This window comes from Sinohyriopsis cumingii, chromosome 2, assembly GCF_028554795.1.
Source record: "Sinohyriopsis cumingii isolate HCF-2022 chromosome 2, ASM2855479v2, whole genome shotgun sequence".
NCBI lineage: Eukaryota > Metazoa > Mollusca > Bivalvia > Unionida > Unionidae > Sinohyriopsis > Sinohyriopsis cumingii.
In genome coordinates this window covers 50,311,124-50,336,163 of record NC_142962.1, presented here as the reverse complement: position 1 = coordinate 50,336,163, position 25,040 = coordinate 50,311,124, and the positions used below count along the sequence as shown (strand labels likewise).

Sequence of the window (25,040 nt, the reverse complement as noted above, 5' to 3'; positions counted from 1 at the left end):
GAGATTTCCATCGTTGTGTACGAATAATGTATGCCTCGCACATTATACATTTATAGCATTAGATGCATGAAAATATTTATAATTCTTTCTAAATTATTTGGGGGGATTTTAAGGCAATTGTTGGTCCTTTTTGGAGGCTAATACGTCCTTTCCTCAAAGTATTTTAAATTGTAGCATGATGTCTGCGTGTTACTTTTAGGAATGTAGTCCTCAATATCAATACTTTCAAGAAACTGTGCGTTCTTTATTCCTTTTTCTATTTTATAATTCTGAAGCTGGATTGGTTACTTTTAATCATTTGAGCATAAGGATTATAATATTATATAATATAATAAACGTAAGAAAGTCTAGATGGACTGTTATTAGTAACACGTGGAACATATTTCACAGTTAAAACCCATTCCGAACTGGTGCACGATTCATGCATATCATATTTAGCTATTTCGTGCAATATATATATATATATATATATATATATATATATATATATATATATATATATATATATATATATATATATATATTGGATTTGTATTCCTGAACGACGCAAGTTTTTGAGAAAAAAAAGGTAAGGATGTTTATGGGTATATCGTATTGATTCGGTTAACACAAGGTCAGATACCGAGTCTGTAAAAAAGATTTGGAAATAACATTGAGTTAATGATTCGTATTAAGTTGTCGTGTTTCATCTGGGGAGGTAAGACGGTATTAAATGAGACTGTGAGTGAGTGAGCATTTACCTATCCATATCTTCCCTCCTCTGGTTGGTTTGTAAATGGTGCATAGCGAAGGTGGGTGTGCATAGTCAATATGTGATACTCTTCGTGACTGGGCCTCCTACTGTATCCCCTTCGCCTCTAAACGTCTTTTATATTTTTGTAGTTGGTTCGGGTAGGTTTTTGCAAGTTAAGATAAGTCTTGCTCAGTCAGTATAGGTGTTGGCACGTGGAATCCCACCATGCTAAGTTCAAATAAGATGCAAAAGATCATGTTATTTATTTAACTATATACGTTTCTAATGTTACATCTTCCATAGACCCTATAGGACATAGAGTCATATTTAATGTTAAATTCCCATCACTTTCCACAGGGCCTTAAGTAGTCTTAAATTATCATTGACCCCCATAGGGTCATGTATAATGTTAAAATGTAAAAGATTACCACAGGGTCATATTTAATGTTAGTTCCCTTAGATCACCACAGCACACCTGATCCCATATTATCTCCCGTTACTACTTACATGTTCCTAATAGTCATGTTATTCAAAACGTACGTAGTGTTTACTTGTCAAAATCAATCTGAAATAAATTTATTTCAAAATGTAACGAATAGAAAAGTTTCAAAAGCTGTGATTATTATTGTCTTATTTAACAAGATACTGACAGACGTTTGCAGTGCAAATATCAACATTCATATCATCTTCATATAGGACTGGCATGGAAGACATTATGTTTACATTTCATCTTGCCAGTTTATTGGTGCTATTTTTATTAAATTAAATTATTCATTTAATACATCGCATGTGCTTTCCGTAATAATTATATCCATTTCATGTCAAATGACGTATATAAAAATATAAAATCTACACTTTACAAATAACATTTCAATATTCAGTTTTACAACCTATTTAGATTTAATTTACGTAAAACTAACGAAAACATAAAGTACCATGTATTTTAATTTCTGCGTCTTCGGTCACAAATTGGCACATTAAATTTAAACCGCTTATTGTTTGCCATTAAATATATTAAATACACTATTCGCATAATATTTCTCAGTAACAGAATCATTTGTAGTTTAATTGTCAATGTATTTTCTCCCGTCCTAAACGTACGCACAAACTAACCCTGGCAGCCGCTATTTTGCCCCATTCGCGCCGTCTTGCAATTTTTCGATAAAGAAAGCAACAGTTCGACATTCCAAGGAAAAGGCTTATTCCAAGTTGTCGTCCAACATAAACACGAAACTGAGGATGGGTTGTGCAAGGACAGGTGCATTTTTAACTTGTCAAACAAAGGATTGGATCCGGAAATGTTCTGCATATATTGCTGAAAGGATCATTCAACTAACAGTAACTCAAGAGTCGCGAGATATACCGATTTATGTCTAAAATGTACACCGATGTGTGCAGACGAGTGACTGCACGCAAGTTTAACTTTTAAAGAACATGCGAGATAAGTCCCTAAATCTTCCGTCCATATCATTACAGGTTTGGGGCCTATTTATCGGCTTACCGCGTTACGTAGCACACACACACACACATACACACACACACCGGTATACCGCGCAACTCCAGTAAACACAACTCCGAAGCACTAGCCATTGTTAAAATTTAAAATATCTTAGCGTAAGTATTAAATCTTCGGATCGCTATCATTATCTGTTGAAAAAGCTGGATGATAAAATTCATTGAGCTGCTTTATGTTTGCAACTGAGGATCCGATGCTCTGGGAGAATGCGAGATATAAAAACCTAACCAATAATTGACATTCATCAGGGCGTCCAGGTGATACCTCTCCAGTCGTGAACGTTCAGCCCACGCAGGAAAACTATAACCGCTATAGACACTTTATGTAAATAATTAATTTGAACTAAATCATTTCAGTTCGGTTTAGTGGCCATTAAACGTACTGTTCGTAATCCTGTGATTGAAAAATCTTGTATTAATACTATTAAAAGCTCATCGTCAGATCAGCTACACTGCAAATATAATAAATTGAACATTAATTGGAAAACAACTTTTCACGTAAGGTTGGATCAATGGAAGTGAAACATCTACGTGTGAACTCAGAATCAAAACCTTGATAAGAGCGGGCAGTGTAAAATCAAACATTGAGATAATTACACAAACCAGAACTGTGACATTAATGACTTCAGTCCGAACAAACAACGGTATTTAAACTGCCTAGTGATTTGAGGAGATTGTGATGGTGAACGACATGGACAGTTATCATCAATTACATAATGATCGTGATATTAGAACGACATGAACTCTTATCAGTGACATCTTGGCCGTGATACTGGAACGACATGAATTATTACCATCACTGATATCTTGGCTGTGATAGTGGAACGACATGAACTGTTATCATCAGTTAACATAAATGACCGTGATATTAGAACGATATGAACTCTTATCATCAGTGACATCTTGGCCGTGATACTGGAACGACATGAATTATTACCATCACTGATATCTTGTCTGTGATACTAGAACGACAAGAACTGTTATCATCACTGACATCATGGCTGTGATACTGGTGCGACATAAGCTGTTATCATCTCTGTTATCTTGGGTGTGATACTAGAGCGACATAACGGTTATCATCGGTGACATGTTGGCCATGATACTGGATTCAAATATTAAGGTAAGTCATGTGTATAAATAACCAACACTCAATTACACTAAAGAGTGTAAAGATTATATATCCTACAAAGTAATCAATTTAAACTTGACAGAAATTATTTCAACGTCTTTATTTCACTTTATAAGACTTTCTGGAGTATGGGGATATTATCTAGATTACCTGCACCCATTATTAAAAAAAAAACATGAAATTGAACAATACTAACTGATAGAAATAGTAGCGCTTGTGGGGCCAGAAAATCTGCATCACGTGCTACTATTTTGGATGAGACAAAATGGGAAAGACTTTGAACAAGGTGCAACAAACATATAAATGACAACGATTTTTTTTTCATTTAAAGAAATGTAGCATAGCGTGGCTCCAGGGTAAATGCGGGCTTTGGTTCGCCATTTGTCCAGCAGGTAAGCAATAGACAACTTCATGATGGAACGAACCTCCGAATGTCTTTCGCCGGAACAAATCTCTAACAATGTTCATTTGTACCAAAACCAGTTGCGGAATGGCTTATTCTCTCTTCGGAAATTCGAAATAACCATTCGTTACGTTATTTTTAAATTACATCTAAATATGAATCTTGAAAAAGTCAAAATCTGCTACCAGTGCCGGATTACCAAATGGGCAGAGCTGATGCCGGCCTAGGGGCCCCGCGACAACGGATCAAAATAATATTGATAAAACATGTTAGGAGATAATTTGCGGGGGGGGGGGGGTGGCAAGATTTCGACTGCCTAAGAGCCTAATAACCTCCACAGGGTTTAATCCGGCACCATCTGCTACTATCACGAAGAAAGACTTGCAAAAATTATGGACACAAGATCCGACAGGACCGACCCTCGTAGGCCTATATTTGTACACGCGTAGTCATCGGTTCTTATCCACTCTAGAGACCACTTTACTAGACCACTACATCTTCCATAGTGCGTGCTGATCAGCGCTAAACTTTGCGAACTGGTAGGTAGGTATACATTATCTATATTCTGCCTAAAGACCCAAACATCAACATGCCACCTCTGAATCAAAACTGAAGTGCTCATTTCCATGACTATAATTCTCTCAAGATTGCAAAAATAAAAAAATAAGTTTTCCTCCTAATATGATGATGACAGAGAGTTAAAAGGCTAATCATGCCCATGGTGGTTTCCGATATAAGGAATATAACAATTATGTTTATATTACCACTAATGCTTGTCGCAGTCGAAAAAACATGAGGCAACATGTTTCTAATTGTCCTCCAAGTGTATTAAATATCTAATTATTATTTCCGGCTGCATATCTGTTATGCTGATTAGTAAGTGTAAGAAATCTTCCTTCTGTTCAGCGAGACATCTGCAAGCCAAGTTGCAAGCATTAAGGCTTGGTGGCTTATAGTAGCGAGTGGTAGTGTTTGACCAAATTATTGATTTCTGTGTTCGATTTATTCATCCTCTGGAAGTCTCCGATAGATACCGTACATCTCAATCATAAACGTGTCTGCCTGACTAGCAAAATGTGACATACACACACACACACATACGCTCCGGTGCCCTAGTGGTTAGAGCGTCCGCCTCAGATGCGGGAGGTCGTGTGTTCGATCCCCCGCCGAGTCATGCCAAAGACTTATGAAAATGGTACTGGCGCTCAGCATTAAGAGATTAGTGTTATGACTGGTCGGCCTCGTGTCAGGATAATGTGACTGGATGGGACATCATGCTACATGTCTGCGGCATGATGCCCCAGTGCAAGTCATCACCATAAACTGTCACAATGCAGACATCATAGCGATATGACTGAAAAAACTGTTAAAGCTACATTAAAAATCCAAATCATGTCACACATTAGAGAGAGAGAGAGAGAGAGAGAGAGAGAGAGAGAGAGAGAGAGAGAGAGAGAGAGAGATATGCAAAGCAGACATGTATAGCTAGCAAGACTGAGAGACAAACTATTTGGAAGGACGGATACCCACACGGACATCCGTATTCACTAGTATGTTTCCTTGCTACATTCACACGTGGCATGCATGCATCGTTGTTTGTCCATATTTCACAAACTACAACATTTATGCAAGCAACCTACAAGTCCTCATGGGACCGATGCGATACCGTCAAGTACATGTAGCTTGGAAATGGGGGTGGGTGGGGTTGAAGGCTTAAAATTGAATAGTTAAAAGGAAAACACAAACCTGATCAAGTTTTCCTTTGCTGTATCTTCCCATTTCCGCAATATTGCCTTCCACTGGTTTCTAATGTTGAAGATTTGCCGGTAGTTGGAGAAAGGAAGTCTTGGGTCCACCGTCTTTTTCGCGGAGGAGGAAACTGGAAGATCTACATTCCTTTTATTGCTTTTCTTTCCATCCTTCCTCTCCTTGCTTCGAGACCTTTTCACTTTCGATTTTAGTCCTCCCATTTTAGTTCACAACGAGCAAAAGCAGCTCGTTCAAGAATGAATATTCCCACAAAATTCTGCAAAAGACCTCACGGAGTATATCATATAATTCAGAAATACTGGTCTAAAAATTAATGTATCAGTTACGCGTTCCAATGTAAAATTAACACCTCTTATCCATGAACTCAGTCAAGTAAATCTTTCCTGTAAGTTTAGCTAACGTACATGGCTGGTGTACTGTATATATAAGTTAATATATAAACACATCCATTGAGGGTTAGCGCTGTGAAAGACTTACCAAATATAATACAATTTAGCAGAACCAAGTCCTGAATAAAACCCATTCATCGTGGATTCTACAGCGTCAATAAGAACCGAATACACAATATACTTTTTCCTCATAACATAAGCCAGCTGTGAACCAATGTTCATTAACTCCGGCCGAGTGGTATTTACTCTGCACTGTATGAAAAGTGAGGGAATATTTGCACTTCTTTTCTTAAAAGTGTCACGATGTAAATGACATTTGAAGACCTTATTTCAAAGTTGACAGGTTTTTCAATCCTAGTAGGACAAAGGCTTCAGTATGTTAATTCATGCTACTTATTTTTATCTGAACATAAATTTACTTATGTGAATTTATTTAACCACCACAGGTAAATACCGTGCGACCGCTGCAGAGTGGCAACTGAATAAGGTAAATCTCACTGCATGATTTGAATTACAATCAGGTCTCATTTAGACTAGCGTCAGCATATCACAACGGTTGTGTTAAAAATTTTGTTAATTGGACCTCAGAAAATCGATACCTTCCAATATGACAATATATACCACCATGTCAGCCAATTCTGCGCTTCGGGTAATTCTGCGCAACGACACGTCATTTCTGTAAACATTGGATCACGTGCTATTTGGGTCAAAAATCCATTTTGAATCAAGAAAGAACCGTCGTACTTTAATTAATAAAAGTGATATTCATAAACTGAACAAAAATAACCCACACTTTGTCTCGAAATGCATATGAAAATGTGATTTCTAACTGTCGTCATGAAGACCCACCCCATGACCTTCTTGAACCTGTAACCCAGAAAATCATGTTGGCTATGTATCTCTTAGAATCGTATAAATAAATGCATTATTTAAGAGATGTAAATGTATACCTTAAAAGAATTCTGCATTTTCATCCAAGTTTCCAATTTTGCAAGAAGTTGTCCCACATGTACCAAATCGTCTGCTACCCAACGTGTCAACTTGCCGCTAGAACGGGATTCTCAAGAAATTCCTTGGCTTATGATCTGTTTCTAAACTCTTTAATAATTTGTCCCCATAAACAAGACGTTGTAAATACATTTCTCTTCCATATAATAGCTTAATTTTTTTTATATAAAATGTTGAACTTTACTAATTGTTTTACAACATCGGTTTAGTTGGCTTAATATCGATTGCCATTTCTTGGCATTGTTACGTTGAATTTGGTAAAACTAACTACAAACCTAACCCAATTACTCGTCTGAACTAACCGCTCTGGTGGCCTAGTGGTTAGAGCGTCCGCCTCGGATGCGGGAGGTCGTGGGTTCGATCCCCGGCCGAGTCATAGCAAAGACTTAAAAAAAAAATGGTACTAACAGCTACCTCGCTTGGCGCTCAGCATTAAGAGGTTAGTGTTAGGACTGGTCGGCCTGGTGTCAGGATAATGTGACTGGGTGGGACATCATGCTACATGTCTGCGACATGATGCCCCAGTGCTAGACATCACTATAATCTACCACACTGCAGACATCGTAGCGATATGACTGAAAATTTGTTAAAGCTATGTTAAAATCCAAATCAGTCGTCTGAACTGCCTACAGATACAGTATTTTATTTCTATAGCCCAATGGATAAATATTACATCTTTTCAAAGCTGTGTGCAGAATAGGCCGACAAACCGGGAGTCATGAAAATACGGGGGTGGTATCCCGTGTGTCCAAAATTTATATTATTTTGAACATAATATTTTGGTGACAATTGCCTCTTTTCAAATAGTAAGCTTTGCGGTATTTTATTTTCATCAATAGGTCGTATTCGGTATGCATTTTGCTTTAGTATTGGTGACGGAAACTTAGGTGCGCAGAAATGCCCGACAACATAGTACATATTTTCAGCTATGGCACAGATGTTCAGGTGTACTACATTCGTAATCTCTCTCTCTCTCTCTCTCTCTCTCTCTCTCTCTCTCTCTCTCTCTATATATATATATATATATATATATATATATATATATATATATATATATATATATATATATATATATATAACTGATTTGGTCAGAAGAATGTTTATCAATAATAATAATAATAATGTTGTTGTTGTTGTAGGGTTTAACGCCATTTTTTCAGCACACGATAGGCTATACATGGCGGCCAGTATTAATGGTGGAGGAAGAACATGGGAAAAACCCGGAAATAACCACCGACCCACGAGAAGCTACTGGCAAGCTTTCTCACATACCCACATTGGCCGAATCCGAGACTCGAACCCACGCAGACAGAGGTGAGATGGCAGTGATCCGTAACGGAGAGCGCTTTAAACCACTCGGCCACTCGTGGCCCCAATAATAATAATAATAATGATAATAATAACATCTTTATGTACTAAGGATGACATGTTTATCTTTAAGCTAATCTACTCTATGGTCATCCTAAAAATTAAATATACTTATTTACATATATACAACGGTAAAGGAAATTACTCAATTCCACGAAAATAAAAAAAATATTAAAACTAAATTCAATAAAAACTGTACAACTCATAAAGCTTTTAATAGAAAGGTGAAGGAATCTTCAGCAAAACTTGTATGCAATAAACAAAATATGGTTTATGCGATGTGGACAACAGAAAGCAATCTTGGTGCTACAGAAGGATGCGAATTGATTGCGATTTATAGTTATGATTTCCTTTTAATTATTCTTCAAAAGCTCCGGTAGAGAGTGTCAAGTATGGGTTTGTTTTTTTTGCTGGTTGTTTTGTTTTGTTTTTTCTTCTTTGTTGCATGTATACTCAAAATTTCTTTCTGAATTTCGTACTCCAAAAAGGAATTTTCGAGTACAAAAAATCAATTTAACTGCAAATATTGCAATGAATTAGAAACATACCCCTGCATTATTTGTCAATTAATATTCGAATTATTTTTTTTTTTAAAAACACGTTGACAATTTAATAGCACTGAAGTTTCTCCTTTCAACCTTTGCGAGAACATTAATGTAGACTGGTGGGTAATAACATAAAAATTGGGTTTACGTCGTGTTGTCATCTTTATTTGGACTATCGTAATCCACAGCAGGGCACCGGTATCTAAACAAGCATATAATTTTTAGATTAGATGACAGCTAAAAAGAAAAAGAAAAAAAAAAACAATCTGTCATGACGTTTCTCATGCCCTGGGTTTCTAGGAAACAAATCAATACTGGAGTCAGTCTCAATGGAGTATTATCGAGGCGAGTGTGCCAGTCAAAAATTGTATGGAAGGTTGGATTGTAACTGATAACAATTTTCATTGTGCAGGCGCCTGAATTAGTATTAAAACAGCAGAGCTAACGTTAGGAATAAGTAAAGTAATTCGCCCTTAACTACAGCAAACGTCACACGTTCGGTCGTGTGTGAATAATGGATGTGAATCTGTCAACGTATCTTGGTTTATGCACTATAAACCTTGGTACGGTAGCGCATAAATCATTAAATGTCAACTAAATCTAGAATAAAATATTCTCCAACAGAATTCCACAGTTGTATTGATTTTTTTTACACATCTGTCACTCCTACTTATTCATTATGTGTGACTAAAGGAAAAATTTTGACATGAATGCAAATATTTCAGTGAAAGGGTGTTTCGAGACAATAGCCAGAAGTGTGTGCGTGTGTTCATATGAGAGAGAGAGAGAGAGAGAGACTTGATTATGGTTACCTCACGGTATTTCTCGAGGTTCCTTCAACAAGTTAGATTAAATAAACGCCAATTTCCTGTTGCAGTGAACGATTGAGACTATATGTGAGAGAGAGAGAGAGAGAGAGAGAGAGAGTCTTACTTATGGTTGCCACACGGTATTTCCCTATAATCCTTGAACAAGTATCATTAGATAAACACAAGTTCCCTGTTCTCGTGCACGCTAAGTTAAAACTGTGTTACACTGACACACGAAAAGCCACCATAATGGCGGTAATTCTTTCTTACTGCAGAAAGTAAAAAGTATTACGCGTAACGTACAGTAGCTGGCATGCCAAAGTTCCTTATTGTAAAACCAGTCTACATTCCCACCGATAGGGCAAGACACAGAAAAATGCAGCTACTATCCCCTCTAGAAAAATATGCATTACAGAATGAAACGCTCGATCGATAACCAGCGCTGTTCGTTGTGAGAATCTGTGCTTCCGTGACGTCTGTAGAAATGGTACTGGCCTAACAGTTTTCCAAATTGGATCTACATTTTCCATATAATAGATTATTGCTGGTATGAGAAAAGTGGACGTGAATCCCATTTTTAGAACCTTTTGATAAATTAAAGTAAAACAGATTAGGAATTTAGAGATTTTTTTGTATCCCTTTTATGTTTCAAACGCAAACAACAACATCATAAAGTGATGATTGTATGACAAATTCGGAGAGTTGTCAAGTAAAATCATTCGTCAGAATTTCTGACTGTATGTACACCGTGGAAATCGGCATAACTCGTTCATCATCCACATGTTTATCTGACGTTTTTATTCTAGTTCAATGACTTAGGAATCCTAGAAAGCTAATGGAACCAATTGATCCGCTGTAGCTATTCGAATTAAGTGTAAAAGCGTGAATATAAAAATACAGTAGAACATCGTTTATCTGGATCTGTTTATCCCGAACTACATGTAGACATGTTTGCAAAGAAATATATATCACATTATAATAGTAGGGCATCTTTCATAGTGTACAAATCAAGGAGATGAGGTGTTATTTCGTCATTGACGTACCGGATTGCATACGAGACTCGTGCATATGCCGTGAATGGTGATCCTCGACCGGAATGCATGCTATGCCAGTTTCCACTGAGAGTGGACATACATTCTTGTCGAGTGTATCGATTTCCAGCCTGTGGCGCAGATATATTTTGACGGGAACTGCATGAAGGAACTGTATAAGCATGGACCATCTAAGAAAATCTTGAATTCATTGACAGAGTGCAGTTTATGCAATACGTTTTAACCATTGTTTAAGGATTTTACATGTGTTGCCTTTGTCTTTTATATTTGATACATTTTACGGAAATGTAACATCTTGACGTTTTGTATTTTAGTTTCTTTTGCTTAATGGTACTTGGAGGGATTTATCTTTTTTGTTGCACGGTACCTTTAGTTTGCATACGAGGTGCCGTAAAACACTACATACATACATACATACATACATACATACATACATACATACATACATATGTAGATAATTCCACAGTACATTATGTCGTGGTCATCAAGTTTTACTTTAGCTAGGCCCGCAATAAAATTGCTGACCGCGATGGATGTGATGTCCTCTGTTTGGGGCATGAACTGAATTTTAGTTAGAGTCCGTTCGATATCGGTCCGACATGTATGGTGGCGCTCACCAGATAATATGTACTTTTGAGAGAGTGACGTATGTAAGGTGAAGTAGTTCGCATTTAAAACATGCACAGTGGAGAGAATTTTTGCATACCTCTATGCTACATTAATGTAATGTGGATGATATTTCTTTTGGATATTGTACTTTTGGAAATTTTACATGATTTAAGCACACTGCTAACTAAAATGACTGCTCCCTTGTGTTAAAAAATCAGTCTGAATTAGTCTAAAGTACACTATACATAGCAGCTATTAAAATAGGGAAAATGAACTTTGCCAGACTAGACAATACCAGCTTCTGAAAGTGCAATGAATGAATTACCAAATATATAAAATGTAAAAGAAAGTTATCAGCTCTTTTTTATACAATTTACCTCTGAAGTTCAGGAAGTGAAAATGACCAAGTAGAGCTAGCACTTTTTTGAAAGATGCACATTTGAAGTAAGGCCAAGCTGTATACTCTATAACCCATAGTACACCCATCAATCATACACCAAAATAAAGGGAATTAAAGATTCTTTGCATTATATCTAAGATATACAAGGTCTTTTTTAAATAGCCAGTATAACCAGTGAGGAAAGCCGGGGACATTCTTTTTCTTCAAAATCTTAACCCATTGCAAAATGCGAAACTGTATAGCGCCACCTATGTCAGTGTAAGGTCATATGGCGGAAAATGGCAGAGGTGAGACAAACCAGAGCAAATATTTGGGGATTTCTTGGGCCATTTGAAACAGGCGTTATAGAATTATATTTTTTTCAGAGTAGTTGTTAATAAAGATGGACTATAGAGGATTATTCAGACTTCGATGGAAGTGTTAACATTATTTGGCGGTTAGAGAAAGTATTACTTACTAATTAAGCTAAATGGGGAGGGGATACGGAATTCTCGGCTTTATATAAATATCCTTCGCGAAATTAGAACTGTTTAAGTTCTGAGGAGAGCCAGAATTTTACATCCGGGAGATAATAAGTATTTCTCGTTAGACTGTCCAACGGACGCGTGTCGGGAAATTGAGGACACGAAAGCGAGAGATTCAGCCGCATAGTAAGAGTGAGTCTCAATGAAACGCAAGGTTAGTCAATACAATATATTCATTAATGTAAGTTTGTAATTATTTGTTGAATTTATTCGTTTTAACTTCATGTTTCAATTTTCATTGAGTTCAGAAGTTAATTGTTTGCATGCATTTTGTCTTGAATATTCTATGTCTCGTGGATTGCGTGAATTTGTTCGAATTACAAAGTTCAGATCTAATAGAAATCATGTTTTGTACGAATTTTATGCATTATTCTGATGCGAATTGTGAGAATTAATTTATCTCTCTTAAATTATATGCATCGTGTCTGCTAAGAAGTGATTTCGCTATGTCTTTGACAATGAATCGCTGACCAGCAAAGTAACGTAGTTAGGACCAGGAGTGGAGTCCATTAATTCATTTGTATAATTAAGTTGTGAAGGTTGAGTATTATGTTTTATTTGAAGGAAATAGCTCCATACCTGTACTATAAAATGTACTACAAAATGGAAAAGAGCGCAGTCTACAACCAAGACAGCTGATGACCCGAAGAGGATAGAGTGAGAGAGAAGAAAAAATATACGGCAACGCCGACCTATCACCAACAGTGATTTGGAAAAGACCGAACGCATCCAGGTGATGTTGACACGCCGGCAATTTGAGTTCGATCCGTTACTCCTTGATATGATGAAATTTGTTTTATCTGTGTAACAGAACGGCTAATTGAATTTCGCATACATTTTTTTGTAACTCTATTTCTAAGAAAAAGCTAATCATTCAAATGTCATGCTCAATTTTCTTTTGTTTATGTAAGTAATTAAATTGTTATATTGGTTAGTTTCGTTCTATTCTATATCTCTGATTAGATATCTGTTATTCCATTCATTAACTTCATATTTTATTTTATTGTTTACTAGATACGACAATAACACAGTGGTCGATCATCTCCTGGATAACGATAACCAAAAACCAAAAGGGACTGGGGAGATTTCACATCATCACCACCTTTGGGAGATTTCACATCATCACCACCTTTTGACACATACCTACATACATACATACATCGTTCCATCCATCCATCCATCCATACATACATACATACATACATATGTACGTACGTACGTACGTACATACATTCATACATACACACATTTGTGTCAGTTAGCAAATAACACTCATTATGGATTACATAAAGTAGATCAATTAATACATGACTTACAGCGGAATAAAATGACAGAAATTCGGCACAGAGAAAGAGTATATGAAATAACTACTACAATAACGCAAAATGTTCCAGATGAACATAAATTTATATTAATAAACCAAACTTGTATAGAAAGGTAGATCAAATGGTACAAGGTTTGGCCTCAGGCAAAATTACATCATAGTACATTTCCTTTGAAAGACAGCTGGAAAAAATAGAGAATAATTGTATGTTATGTCCATTTTCACTTGTTATAACTCGTCACTGTAAAAGGAAATACGTTGCGTGCTGTTTCAGATTAGATGTCTTCATCTGAATTAGTACCGTCATTGCATATACCTATGTTTGCTGAGCACAAAACGGTGAACCAGTCACCTTTAAGGACAGTGTTTCCTCTATCTGGGAATCACGTTTTTTAGGCTTTTATATCTTCTCTCCATCTTAATACTTGGTCGTTTTCACATTACACAGTCACAGACAGACACGTATGTACCCAGTTTAGTTTGAATAAAGGTGACTATCATGTTAAACCTTGTGGAATACTATATATAAAAAAAACATATGTAATTAGTTTTTCTTAATAACTCGATTTTAATTCCTTACGCTTAAAACTAATTATTTTATATTAAATAACACGAAAAACTTGTTCAAATATCGGTTCCTAAATACTTCTAACATTTGTAGGGTGTATTACTGCGTTTGAAATGACTAGAACATATTTCATGTAGACACAGTAGCACGGACGCACATACAGTGAATTTCGCGTAATTTTGTAATTCGATTTCTGAGAGTGAGCGAATCATTGAAATCTCATGTTCAATTTTCTTTTGTTTATGTAAATGGAGTTTTTACGTGCATGAGATAATACTTTGTTAATTAAGAAAGGATAATTGCAATTAACATGTGGCTTTTAAATAAAAGGTCAATAATTTGGGGACCTCATATTGAGATGGCGAACTTAAATCTGACTTTGTACACAATTTTACAGAGGGACAAAAGGTTAGAGTTGAAGAATGTATTCAAGTTGGGAAGTTTTATGAATTGGAGCCAGGTGTGCAAAGAATTCATGTGTTCATACTTCATGCCTCGTTCCTCATTGCCAGGTTGAAACGCTGAACATGTATAGCCGCTCTTCTTTCCTTCTTAACTAAGCTGATAATATCGACATTGATAACTGGGATTACCCCATTCGTATCCACACCACTACCATCCATGTATGCAAAGAGGTGAACAAAACGTGGATGAACATTCTAAACTTTCCAAGATCCGTGTCCTTAAAGGGGTCTCTTCCAGATCAACGTAGAACTACAGCTACAAAATGGACTCTTCTAAAATGAACTTTAACCCAGTCCCTTTTTATTACACTGACATCAATATTGGCAATGTCGAGAGAGACTGTAGAATACGGCTCCTGCGGCAAATTTTATTGTGTTTTGTTTGAGTTTGTTTGGTTGTAGGGGCATTGAGATTTTTACTCTCATCGTTCAGCACCTTTGTCCGTCCATACGAATGTATTCGATTATTTTCGCTTTCAGTCAAGTTTCTCGGGTACTTTTGGGCATTTGAGTTCTCTGAACACAGTTCTAGTTTTGTTTTGTTTAGCCTAATACGTACTCAAATTAAAGTTATATTTAAACATAACCTTGAATGTTTATAATTATAAGGAGTGTTAAAAAAAAAGTCAGAGGAAAACTTATTGGAGTCGGAGAGTTTTCCTCGAGCATTAATATTTTATTTATCACCCTACAACACTATATCACAATCGATGTTATGTTTGCGTCTAAGATAGCCAAGGTTCCGATATGTTAACCCTATCTACACCTGTGGGTATGTCCAAAAGAACTGTGGGGATGCAAGATATTTTACATGTTATTTAATGTCAGAGGTCTGATTAAAATACAGTAACCGTGTTTGAGCAAATATGCCGACCAAATGTCATGTTCAGTTCCAATCTTTTTATGTTCTGCAAGTTTTTATATCCTGCGATCTGGCCACAATACATATATCAACACATTTATTTAGCGTTTATATGTAACGCATTCTTCTTCTGTATACCTGGCTACAGTTCTTGGCTGATGTTGTCTGTGTTTAAGCTAGTCTCGTATTTTCTCGCGTAGACATATATATATATATATATATATATATATATATATATATATATATATATATATATATATATATATATATATATATATTATTTCAGTAAAATTTTCAAGAAATAAGGAATACATATTTATATTATAACTTATCAGTTACATTGAAATTATAATATTAGTACGTATCAGGGATTCGCCGACTTTCCGTTCTTAATTTAGACTCGGGCAGTTTTCAGATTGATAACTCTAAACTACAGCTTTTGAAAGGTAGTTTTGATGTATGTCGCAAATTTTGTGGCGAATAGTGTTAATTAATAAAAATCCAACTAGAGCAGAGGTGGGCAAACTTTCCAGTGCAAGTGCCGCATATACAAATTTACACCTTGTCGCGGGCCGCATAGCTCATTAAGTAAAATAATTAATATTTGAAATAACAAAAATAAAAGGTTTTTCTAAATAACATCATAATTAATTTTCAGTTGTTAATATGTTGTTAATATTTGAAAACTTAAACTTAAACTTCAAAAGAAGCACATTTATTTGATAAACAGAGTAACATAAACAGAGTCAGTGCGAATGATGTTCCTAGGCCGCATGAAAACCCTTGGCGGGCCGCATGAAAGCCCTTGGCGGGTCGCATGCGGCCCGCGGGCCGTAGTTTACCCACCCCTGAACTAGAGAGATTTCTTTGACAGACATCTGTTTCGAAATAAAATGCACTTGTCTCTAACGACTATCTACCCAGAGGATTTTGTTCAAAGCGTGATTTCATCGTTCCGCTGGCCTAGTGGTTACAGCTTCTGCCTTAGATGTGGGATGTCGCTGGTTCAAACCCCGGCCGAGCCATACCAAAGACATACAAATGGCACTTACAGCTGCCTCGCCAGGCGCTCAGCATTAAGAACTTAGTGTTAGGATTGGTCGGCCTGGTGTCAGGATAATGTGACTGGGTGGGGCATCATGCTACATGTCTGCGGCATGATGCCCCAGTGCTAGACATTACTATAAACTGCCATAATGCAGACGTCGTAGCGATATAACTGAAAAATTTTAAAGCTACGTTAAAAATCCAAATCACACACACACGCACAAACTCAAAGCGTGATTTTAGGAAAATGTATCCCCGACAAGCGGCGTTTATGATGTTTTTTTTTCATAGTTATAATAACAGGCTAGATACATACTGCTTGACAAACAATTAAACAAATAAAACTAATTGTTCTCAAATCATTCTCAAAAGTCGGAGTCCTAAATATTTTGATTCCTTTCGCCGATTTGAAGATGACTACGTGATCTCTGTTTTTGGTTTACCAACTACATCTACATAATTCTTTTTAATTCACATATTTATCTACGTGTATATTTACATAAACATTCTGGAATACGTTTAATTAACGGTATATGGTTTTAAAATGCCAACAGAGGTGCAAAGGAAACAAAAGTTTCAATAAATATAACGTGCTTCCCTTAAAACACACCATATTTCATCTTACTGTTTTGCTCGTGTTGGGATATTACTGTTGAAGCAAGCTAAAATTATATACATACATACATACATACACGCTGTAACTGATATCTCACAGAGATGTAGCAAAATTGCAAATATGACAACAAATCATATTGCTAGTTTATTTCGCGGACTATAAATGTCACATTCCGTACGTAATATTCTGCATTCACTGGACTTCTAAAGAAACGGTTTCCGTTATTATTGTTAGATAAGCGAAAACTGTCAAGTCACAGTTAAGGAATGTTAGATTCACCATTTCTCGCATGAACATCTCCCTACACGTAAAAGCAAACCTATCTGGATAGCAGGACCTGGATAGCGCCGCGGTAACCGTGGTCGTTTTGCAACTCGGTTTCCATGAGTTCCCACCCAGTTCTTATATAGTCACATTTATGTTGTCACAAATCGAAAATTGGGTTGTTTTTCTTTTTACAACAAATTCCTGTTTTACAACAAATTCCTGGTTCCTCTGCCTCCAAGACAACATTACGCCAACCTCTGAGTAGTTGTGTCATTGACTTATCGCCCCTTGAAAGTCGTTCTTATCACCGCTATTTCCTGCTTGCTCTGCCTCCAAGACAACATTACGCCAACATCTGTATAGTTGTGTAATTGACTTATCGCCCTTTGAAAAACGTTCTTTTCACCGCTATTTCCTGCTTGCTCTGCCTCCAAGACAACATTACGCCAACATCTGTATAGTTTTGTCATTGACTTATCGCCCCTTGAAGGTCGTTCTTTTCACCGCTATTTCCTGCTTGTGCTGCCTCCAAGACAACATTACGACAACATCTGTACCGTAGTGTAACTGACTTATCGCTAATGTAGAGACAGTCACACCTAACTCGTTAACATAGTCAGGGCCGTAGAGAGTGATCACGGGCCCTGGGGTAAGAAACACTTGGGCCTCTCCTAGTTCTAGTTAAACAAATATTTTCTTTTATAAAATTAAAAAGCGTTGTTCGGCCAGGGCCCGGGGATATATCCCCGGTTGCCCCCCCCCCCCCCCATTGTCGGCCATGAACATAGTACACCATAGTACTAATATTAGTACCCTTACTCGTACCTCGTGGACAGGGTATACGTGTTAATGGAGCAAGCTGGGTGTGATTCACACCCGGCGCTCTTTTAGCCTAATAATAACAATTTGAACATATTCCTTGAATATAATCCAATAAATTGAGTAGTCCTCTTATTTATTACCGGAAGTATCGAAAATCATTGTAGAAATAGTTGTAAAATCTTGTTTACCTTTTTTAGCCGATATTTTCGTTATGACCGTCCGCCATATTATTTCAAATAATGATTACTTCCGTTCTCAGCCTCGTTTGTTTGTGCGCCATATAAGGACATTGACGCCTTATTTGGAAATGTAAACAAATCGTAGTGAAAATTTGGCGCCGTTTGGGTCAGAAATTCTTCGCATTAAAAGTAAATACGGTTTATCGGCAACTTTGAAATTACACCAAGAAGCGATTATTCGCCATTTGATTGATAATAATATAGCGTAGAATATCCAAAATATGGTCTGGCAAGCCTTTCGTAGAAAAGGGGTCACGGCGAGAGTCTCGCGTTATCTGTCATGGCGGACAGGATGAGGTTAGAGTAACCATGCCAATTTATTTTATCGTGTAAGGGCTTAATAAATTCAAAATAAGCCAAACTTCTTTCACAACATGATTATACTTATGTAGTTGATTTCTACACTGTTTGTTTTTCTGACTTTAGTGATGATTTTTTATGTTCCATTACATGATATGGGATCAGTTCGTAGCCTGAACCACAACAAATCAAGTTGAGGCTACGACATCGTAGCTAAGTACACCATATCAAAACAAAGTATTCTATTTTTGTTTTAATTTTTATTACATAGTGATAATGTCACGACAAATGGTCAAAATATGTTTTAGTGATGAGTTGAATTATGTTTATGATAAATAATGTCAGTCTTATAGGTGACGGACATTAGGCCTAAACGTCCGTCAAGCTGTCAGTGCGCCTGTAAGCAACGTTGCCAGTGATAGTATTGCTCGGTAGTCCCTATGTATCAGCAGCTACTAACGTTTGAGTGACATACGGCGAAATAATAATATTCAGCAACTACTCTTGAAAAGTAAGAAAAATAATGGCCTTTTTAAAAGAAGTAGTTGTCAAATAGGGTCCCCTTCATATATGTTAGTGTCAGAGACCTCAGTCAGTCAGTGGCTGCTTATTTACCTACGTCATTGTTGACGAGAACTATGATTGCGTCCCTTTCAAACGAAGTTAGATTACCGTACATTAAAAATGCAGACACAGTTACTGATGAAGAAACAAGCTACATCGGAATTAAATCTTTGAAGGTTTGGTCGAAATTAATGGCGTTGTCCTTCACATGACCTGGAAATTAGTTGTTTACGTAGATGTAACTTGTCTCTCAGCAAATTAAGCTTCCCAATTTAAACATGCTTCTGAAGATAAATGCTGAACTAACTCACTTATAGACTAACCAGGAGGTCATCTTGCATGGTGGGTTTACTCTCTGGGAACACCCATATCGTTCGTGATTTTTTTTTTTTTTTTTTTTTTTTTTTTTAAATTTAGGCATGCAGTTTTCTTAAATACCTATTTTATAGATAGAAACTTTAAAGTTGCTTCATTCATTCGACCAAAGGAATGCTTTAGCATTAAAAAAAAAGTATGTTACTTTCGGAAATGTAGAAACAGACACGCTTTAGATAGGTCAAGACATTTTGGCATTGACGCATGCTAATTGTATAGATCCTTTCAAGAAAATGTAGATATCACATATAAACTTACATAGCATTAAGATCGCTCCGATATGTTTCCTTTCAATCACATTTGAGTTAGATAAAATTAGTAATAAAAAAGGTTTCTGAGTGCCAAAACAAAATCAACCCGTGTTATTCTATCTTGAACAACCAGAAATCCCTGCATGTAACGCGTACTAAACTGTAAATAAACTAGGCTCAGATCTGTCGCCGTATAATGCACAGACGGAGATTGGTTTTGATCTTCATTTTGTCTGTGTTGCAAGATAATGACATTATTGCACCGCTTAGCGTCAACAGTGACAAAACGAACGTCTTCAGAAGGAGAAGAAAAAAAGGACCGCATAATTTTGAAAATGTGTCAGTTTGGTGCTTCGAAGATTGAACGGCTTAATTTGATCATATTGAGGAAGTGATTTTTGCAAAGTGTGTTATTTAATCTTTATTTGAAAATAAGAAATCGAAATAGGTTTCTGCCTACTTTTGGTTCAAGGAATTCAAAAACAACTAATTCAGTAATGAGATAATACTTTCTCGAGCACAGTAAAGTCATAATTCGATGAAACAAATCTTGGTGCTCACTTTTGGATTTTTCGTCAACTTCATCAAGTATTGCTTGGGAGATGGGTGGGTGGTGGCCTAAAGAGCAAAGTTATATTTTAAGCATGTGTAACTAAACCTTTGAAAACTAATTATTTCGCATTATGTAGGTAAGATAGTAAATTACCTCTTATAAGGTCTAACGAACGACTTGCCTTAGTGCATTTCCTGAATTTGAAGGTTTAATTTCAAGTCACTAGTAACTGTGACTCCTATATATTTCGTTTGACTGCGATTTGAAAAAGAAGGTTAATGTAATGCTGCAAAATAAAATTTTGTAAATATTTTGCAGTACATTTTGTTGTTTTGTAAATATTAAGTTTCAGATATTAGCTAGGATCGCTATAACTTGGCAACTGGTAATAATTAATATGTTCTGTTTGGGGCGTGAACTAAGCTTTAATTAAGGACCGCTTGGCTAACCTTTAGAGTCAGACAAGAGTGAAATGCTAACGCGAGATCATAGCTGTAAATTGACAAGAACAGATATAAGCCAGAGAAGATTCTAAGAAGTTGTGGTCCATTTGAAACAGGTGTCATAAAATGATATTATCCAGAACAGTTATTAAAAAAGGCGGTCTAGAAAGAATTGTTCTGATTTCTATGGGACTGATACGAATTATGGCGGGTAAAGTAGCAATCCTGACTGGATAATCTAAACGAGGGTTTGAGTGTTCCCAGACGGGATTCATGGTTTTAAAATAGTTCCCCATGCAAAATTAATTAGTCCAAGTGTATCTGCGCCGGGGAAAGTCTGAGGGACTCAGAGAAAATTAATCAGTAATTTCTCTCGTTTAAAATTTTATCGAAAGGACAAGGGGGTCTGGAACATTTAGATACCCGTATACAGAGAAGGACAGAGAGACTTCTATGATGATAAGTGAGAGCTCGGGAATGCACAAGGTTAGTCTCGGTTTCATACGATGTGTTCATTGATGTATTTTTGTTGTTATTGTTGAATAATTTTTGTAAAATTTACACTTCAGTTTTTCCTTGAGTTCAAAAATAACAGTGCATGTTTATGATTCATGTTTGTTAGAATGTTGTATAATATTTCGGTACATGAATTACTTCGGAGTGAGTTGTTTATATGTAAAGAAATCATGTAGTAGGATTTCAAGCATTTCTTTGAACGTAAATTGGGTGAATACATAAAATAATCTGTCTCAAATGATTTGCCCCATTTATGCTGAAAATTAATTTTCCTATGTCTGAAAATGTATGTCAATGAATCACTAATTAGCAAAGTAACATAGTTAGGACAAGGTAATGTCCATTAATTTGTGTGTACGTAAGTTGTGATTTTTCCAACTTAAATGATGGTGTAGCATTCGGAACGTGTGTCTGCTGATAGGTCAGCTGGTAAATTTATGGCCACAGCGGGGCAGTGATAGTATCAGAGAGGGCTAATTATGTAATGGTATTCAATTTAGAAGAATGCAGTAACCGGTAAAATACATCGATTTATAATAATAGATTGTTTCTATATTAGTGCGAATGACCAAAGCTAGTTCTGTTGCATTAGATAGACGATATCCGACAAAAATACTGGGAATATGTGTTGATCTCATTAAAAAAAAAACAATTACTGACAGTATTTAGTTTGGGTGTTATATTTTACTTGAAGGAAAATAAGACAGCTTCATCCGGACTGCACATAGAAAAGATAGCTCAGTCTGCAACCGAGATGATCGAGGCCCGGCAAGGCTAAATGGGGGGGGGGGAGGGGGGAACGCTGACCGATCACCAGCAACGATTGGGAAAAGACCGAAAGTACCAGGTGATGCTGTCATGCCGCCGATCTGAGTTAGATCTGTCAATCATATGATGAAAGTTGTTATATCAGTAACAGAACGGCTAAATGTAATTCGTATAATTTTGTAACTATTTCTGAGAGAAAACGAATCATTCACATGCCATGTTCGATTTTTTTTTTTAATGTAATTTATTAAATTGTTGCATTTTACATACGGGGTCTCGTGTTATTCTGCTATAAATCTTCGCTCAGATCTCTATTATTCCGTCCATTACTTTCATATTTTATTATATTGTTTACTCGATCCTGGCAATAACACCATGGTCGATCATCTCCTAGATAAGATAACCAAAAAACTGTAAGGAGTGGGCGAGAGCTCTCACATCACCAAACATCCCATGTCAGTCTTCAAAGGAACATTACTTACAGATTTTATGATATTTTTTTTTCTTGTCGTTTGCATTATATTTCACGTTTAGCGGTGGGAATCGCCTACCGCAAATTTGTCGCATAGTCTGAATTTATTAGTATCACTTTGCAGGATTTGTTTATTCTTCATGATTCAAACTGATACATAGCGCACACAGTCGTCTTCAACGAGGCGAACTTCTGAATCAAAACCAATTACGAACTTGTTGATGTACAAAGAGTAAATTACTGAACCAAGTTAGTGACCTCTGTACCCTATAACAGGGTGGGCAAAAATACGGTCCGCGGGCCAAATAAGACCCGTCTAACCAAGGTCTGTTTAACCCATTAGGCGAAAAAGGCCGCCCGCCTATGACGTCACGACTGGGGATGGGGACGCCAAAAACGAAGTACACTGTCAGGTTATTATAATTAAACGTGTAGACTAAATAACGAAATTAATTAATTATCCAGCCGAACGTGTAATAATACCAATGAACAATTTATAATAGGTGATGCCCAGAGGGTTTTTTGGGTGGGTGTAAGGTGGATGATTCGCTTAGGGCGCCAATTGCTCTTGCACTGAACCTGCGCCTAACATTTCTATCGGCCCGCCATGACTCCTGGCAATTGAGGAAACTACTAGATTGTAAGGTAAAATATGTGTCCAATGACGAATTACCAAAATTCGTGGAGTGCCCCACGCCTTGCGAAAAGTATTGCCCATCCATCCCCATGAATCTGCCTTATACCACCAGATATTGAACAATCTACACATTGTTCTCGAAAACATAAAAAGAGCCCATTCAGGACAATTTGGTCTACAATTCAGTAATTAAATAATTATCTTTTAACTATTGATGGAGAGAAGTGTCAAAAGCATTTTTTCAGAATGTGGTACAAAAGTGTATATTTGATCGTCCTTGCCTAAACGTTTACTCCGATCGTTAGTAACTCGACACAGTTGTGAAATTTACGGATGGCATGCAGTTTGTTGGCTCGAAATTTTTTTATCTAAGCGGTTCAGGATGTTTGAACAGAAACTATGCTCAATTATGTTTTTTAGAGAACACTTGCGAGTGAAACTGAGCTGTAATGTATTGTTATTGAGAGGTCACCTTTTTTGCAGGGTGGGTACATATTTTCCAAAGACCAATCTTTTTGAATTTTGCGTGTGTCCGAAGATTATTGAAAAGGACGTGTAATCACCGGTTCTAATTTTGAAGATTAATATATTTTTGTGCATTTCATCATGACTACCAGGATTTTAATTGATTAAACCGTGTATCAATTTTTTAAATCCAAAACATGTTACTACTATATTATTTAGTTTTGATACCTTTGGAAATATACAAGTCAGATTTAGTTCTGGCTCCAATAGAACAGCATATATAGCTTTACAATTAATATAATGGGGGTTAATCAACTTTGTTTTGATCCAGTAATGTGGACGTTATTGTTAATAAGCTTGGGAAGCGCTTATGCCGAACCTTGTGTGTGTACATATATTCCTCTCACGGTACATACGTTAAGAGAGTGTATCGGTAGAAACATACTATCTCGCCTTCATTTCCAAATAGGTCATATTAGGTATTATGGAATCAGATGGCATCAAAATGAAGGTTCATAGCTTGGACGTCCACGTGAATCTTTTTTGTTGTTGTTGTTGTTGTTGTTGTAAACACTCATACTCTGCACAATTTTGACCCAAACTTATATTTCATAGCCGTTGTAAATTACAAACATGTTTTGATACAAGATACAGTTGTCAGGCTGGTTATCTATGTATGATTTAGTATCAAACGAAACCTTCATACGAAATGGGGGATCGACTAATACATAAGTGGATTGCAAATTAGCAAGAGATTCTTCCTTTAGACAAGTCTCATTCATATGTAATCCCACCGCTAATGTCATAATATATTGGCGAATACAACTGTAGTTACAGAAGAATCGAAACAATGAAAGTGTTATAAAGATATAAACAAATTACCGTATTGTTATATTACTGATAAACATTGAAAGTGTTATAAAGATATAAAGAAAGTACCGTATTGTTATATTACTGATAAACATTGAAAGTTTTATAAAGATATAAACAAAGTACCGTATTGTTATATTACTGAGAAACATGGAAAGTGTTTTAAAGATATAAACAAATTACCGTATTGTTATATTACTGAGAAACATGGAAAGTGTTATAAAGATATAAACAAATTACCGTATTGTTATATTACTGATAAACATTGAAAGTGTTATAAAGATATAAACAAATTACCGTATTGTTATATTACTGAGAAACATTGAAAGTGTTATAAAGATATAAACAAATTACCGTATTGTT

At 36.3% G+C, this 25,040-nt stretch overlaps 1 protein-coding gene across 1 annotated transcript in view; it reads right to left on the bottom strand.

The window, feature by feature from the left end:
- LOC149804820 (cytoglobin-2-like) overlaps nucleotides 1–10,244 on the bottom strand; it is a 37,397-nt gene extending 27,153 nt beyond the window's left edge. The window contains exons 1-2 of the mRNA XM_089944971.1: nucleotides 9,794–10,244; nucleotides 5,527–5,806 (exon numbers count right to left, since the gene is read on the bottom strand). Of these exons, the coding sequence (XP_089801097.1) occupies nucleotides 5,527–5,750 (224 nt within the window). The 5' untranslated portion in view covers nucleotides 5,751–5,806; nucleotides 9,794–10,244. The remainder of the gene's footprint in view (nucleotides 1–5,526; nucleotides 5,807–9,793) is intronic.
- Between the last annotated feature and the right edge of the window lie 14,796 nt (nucleotides 10,245–25,040).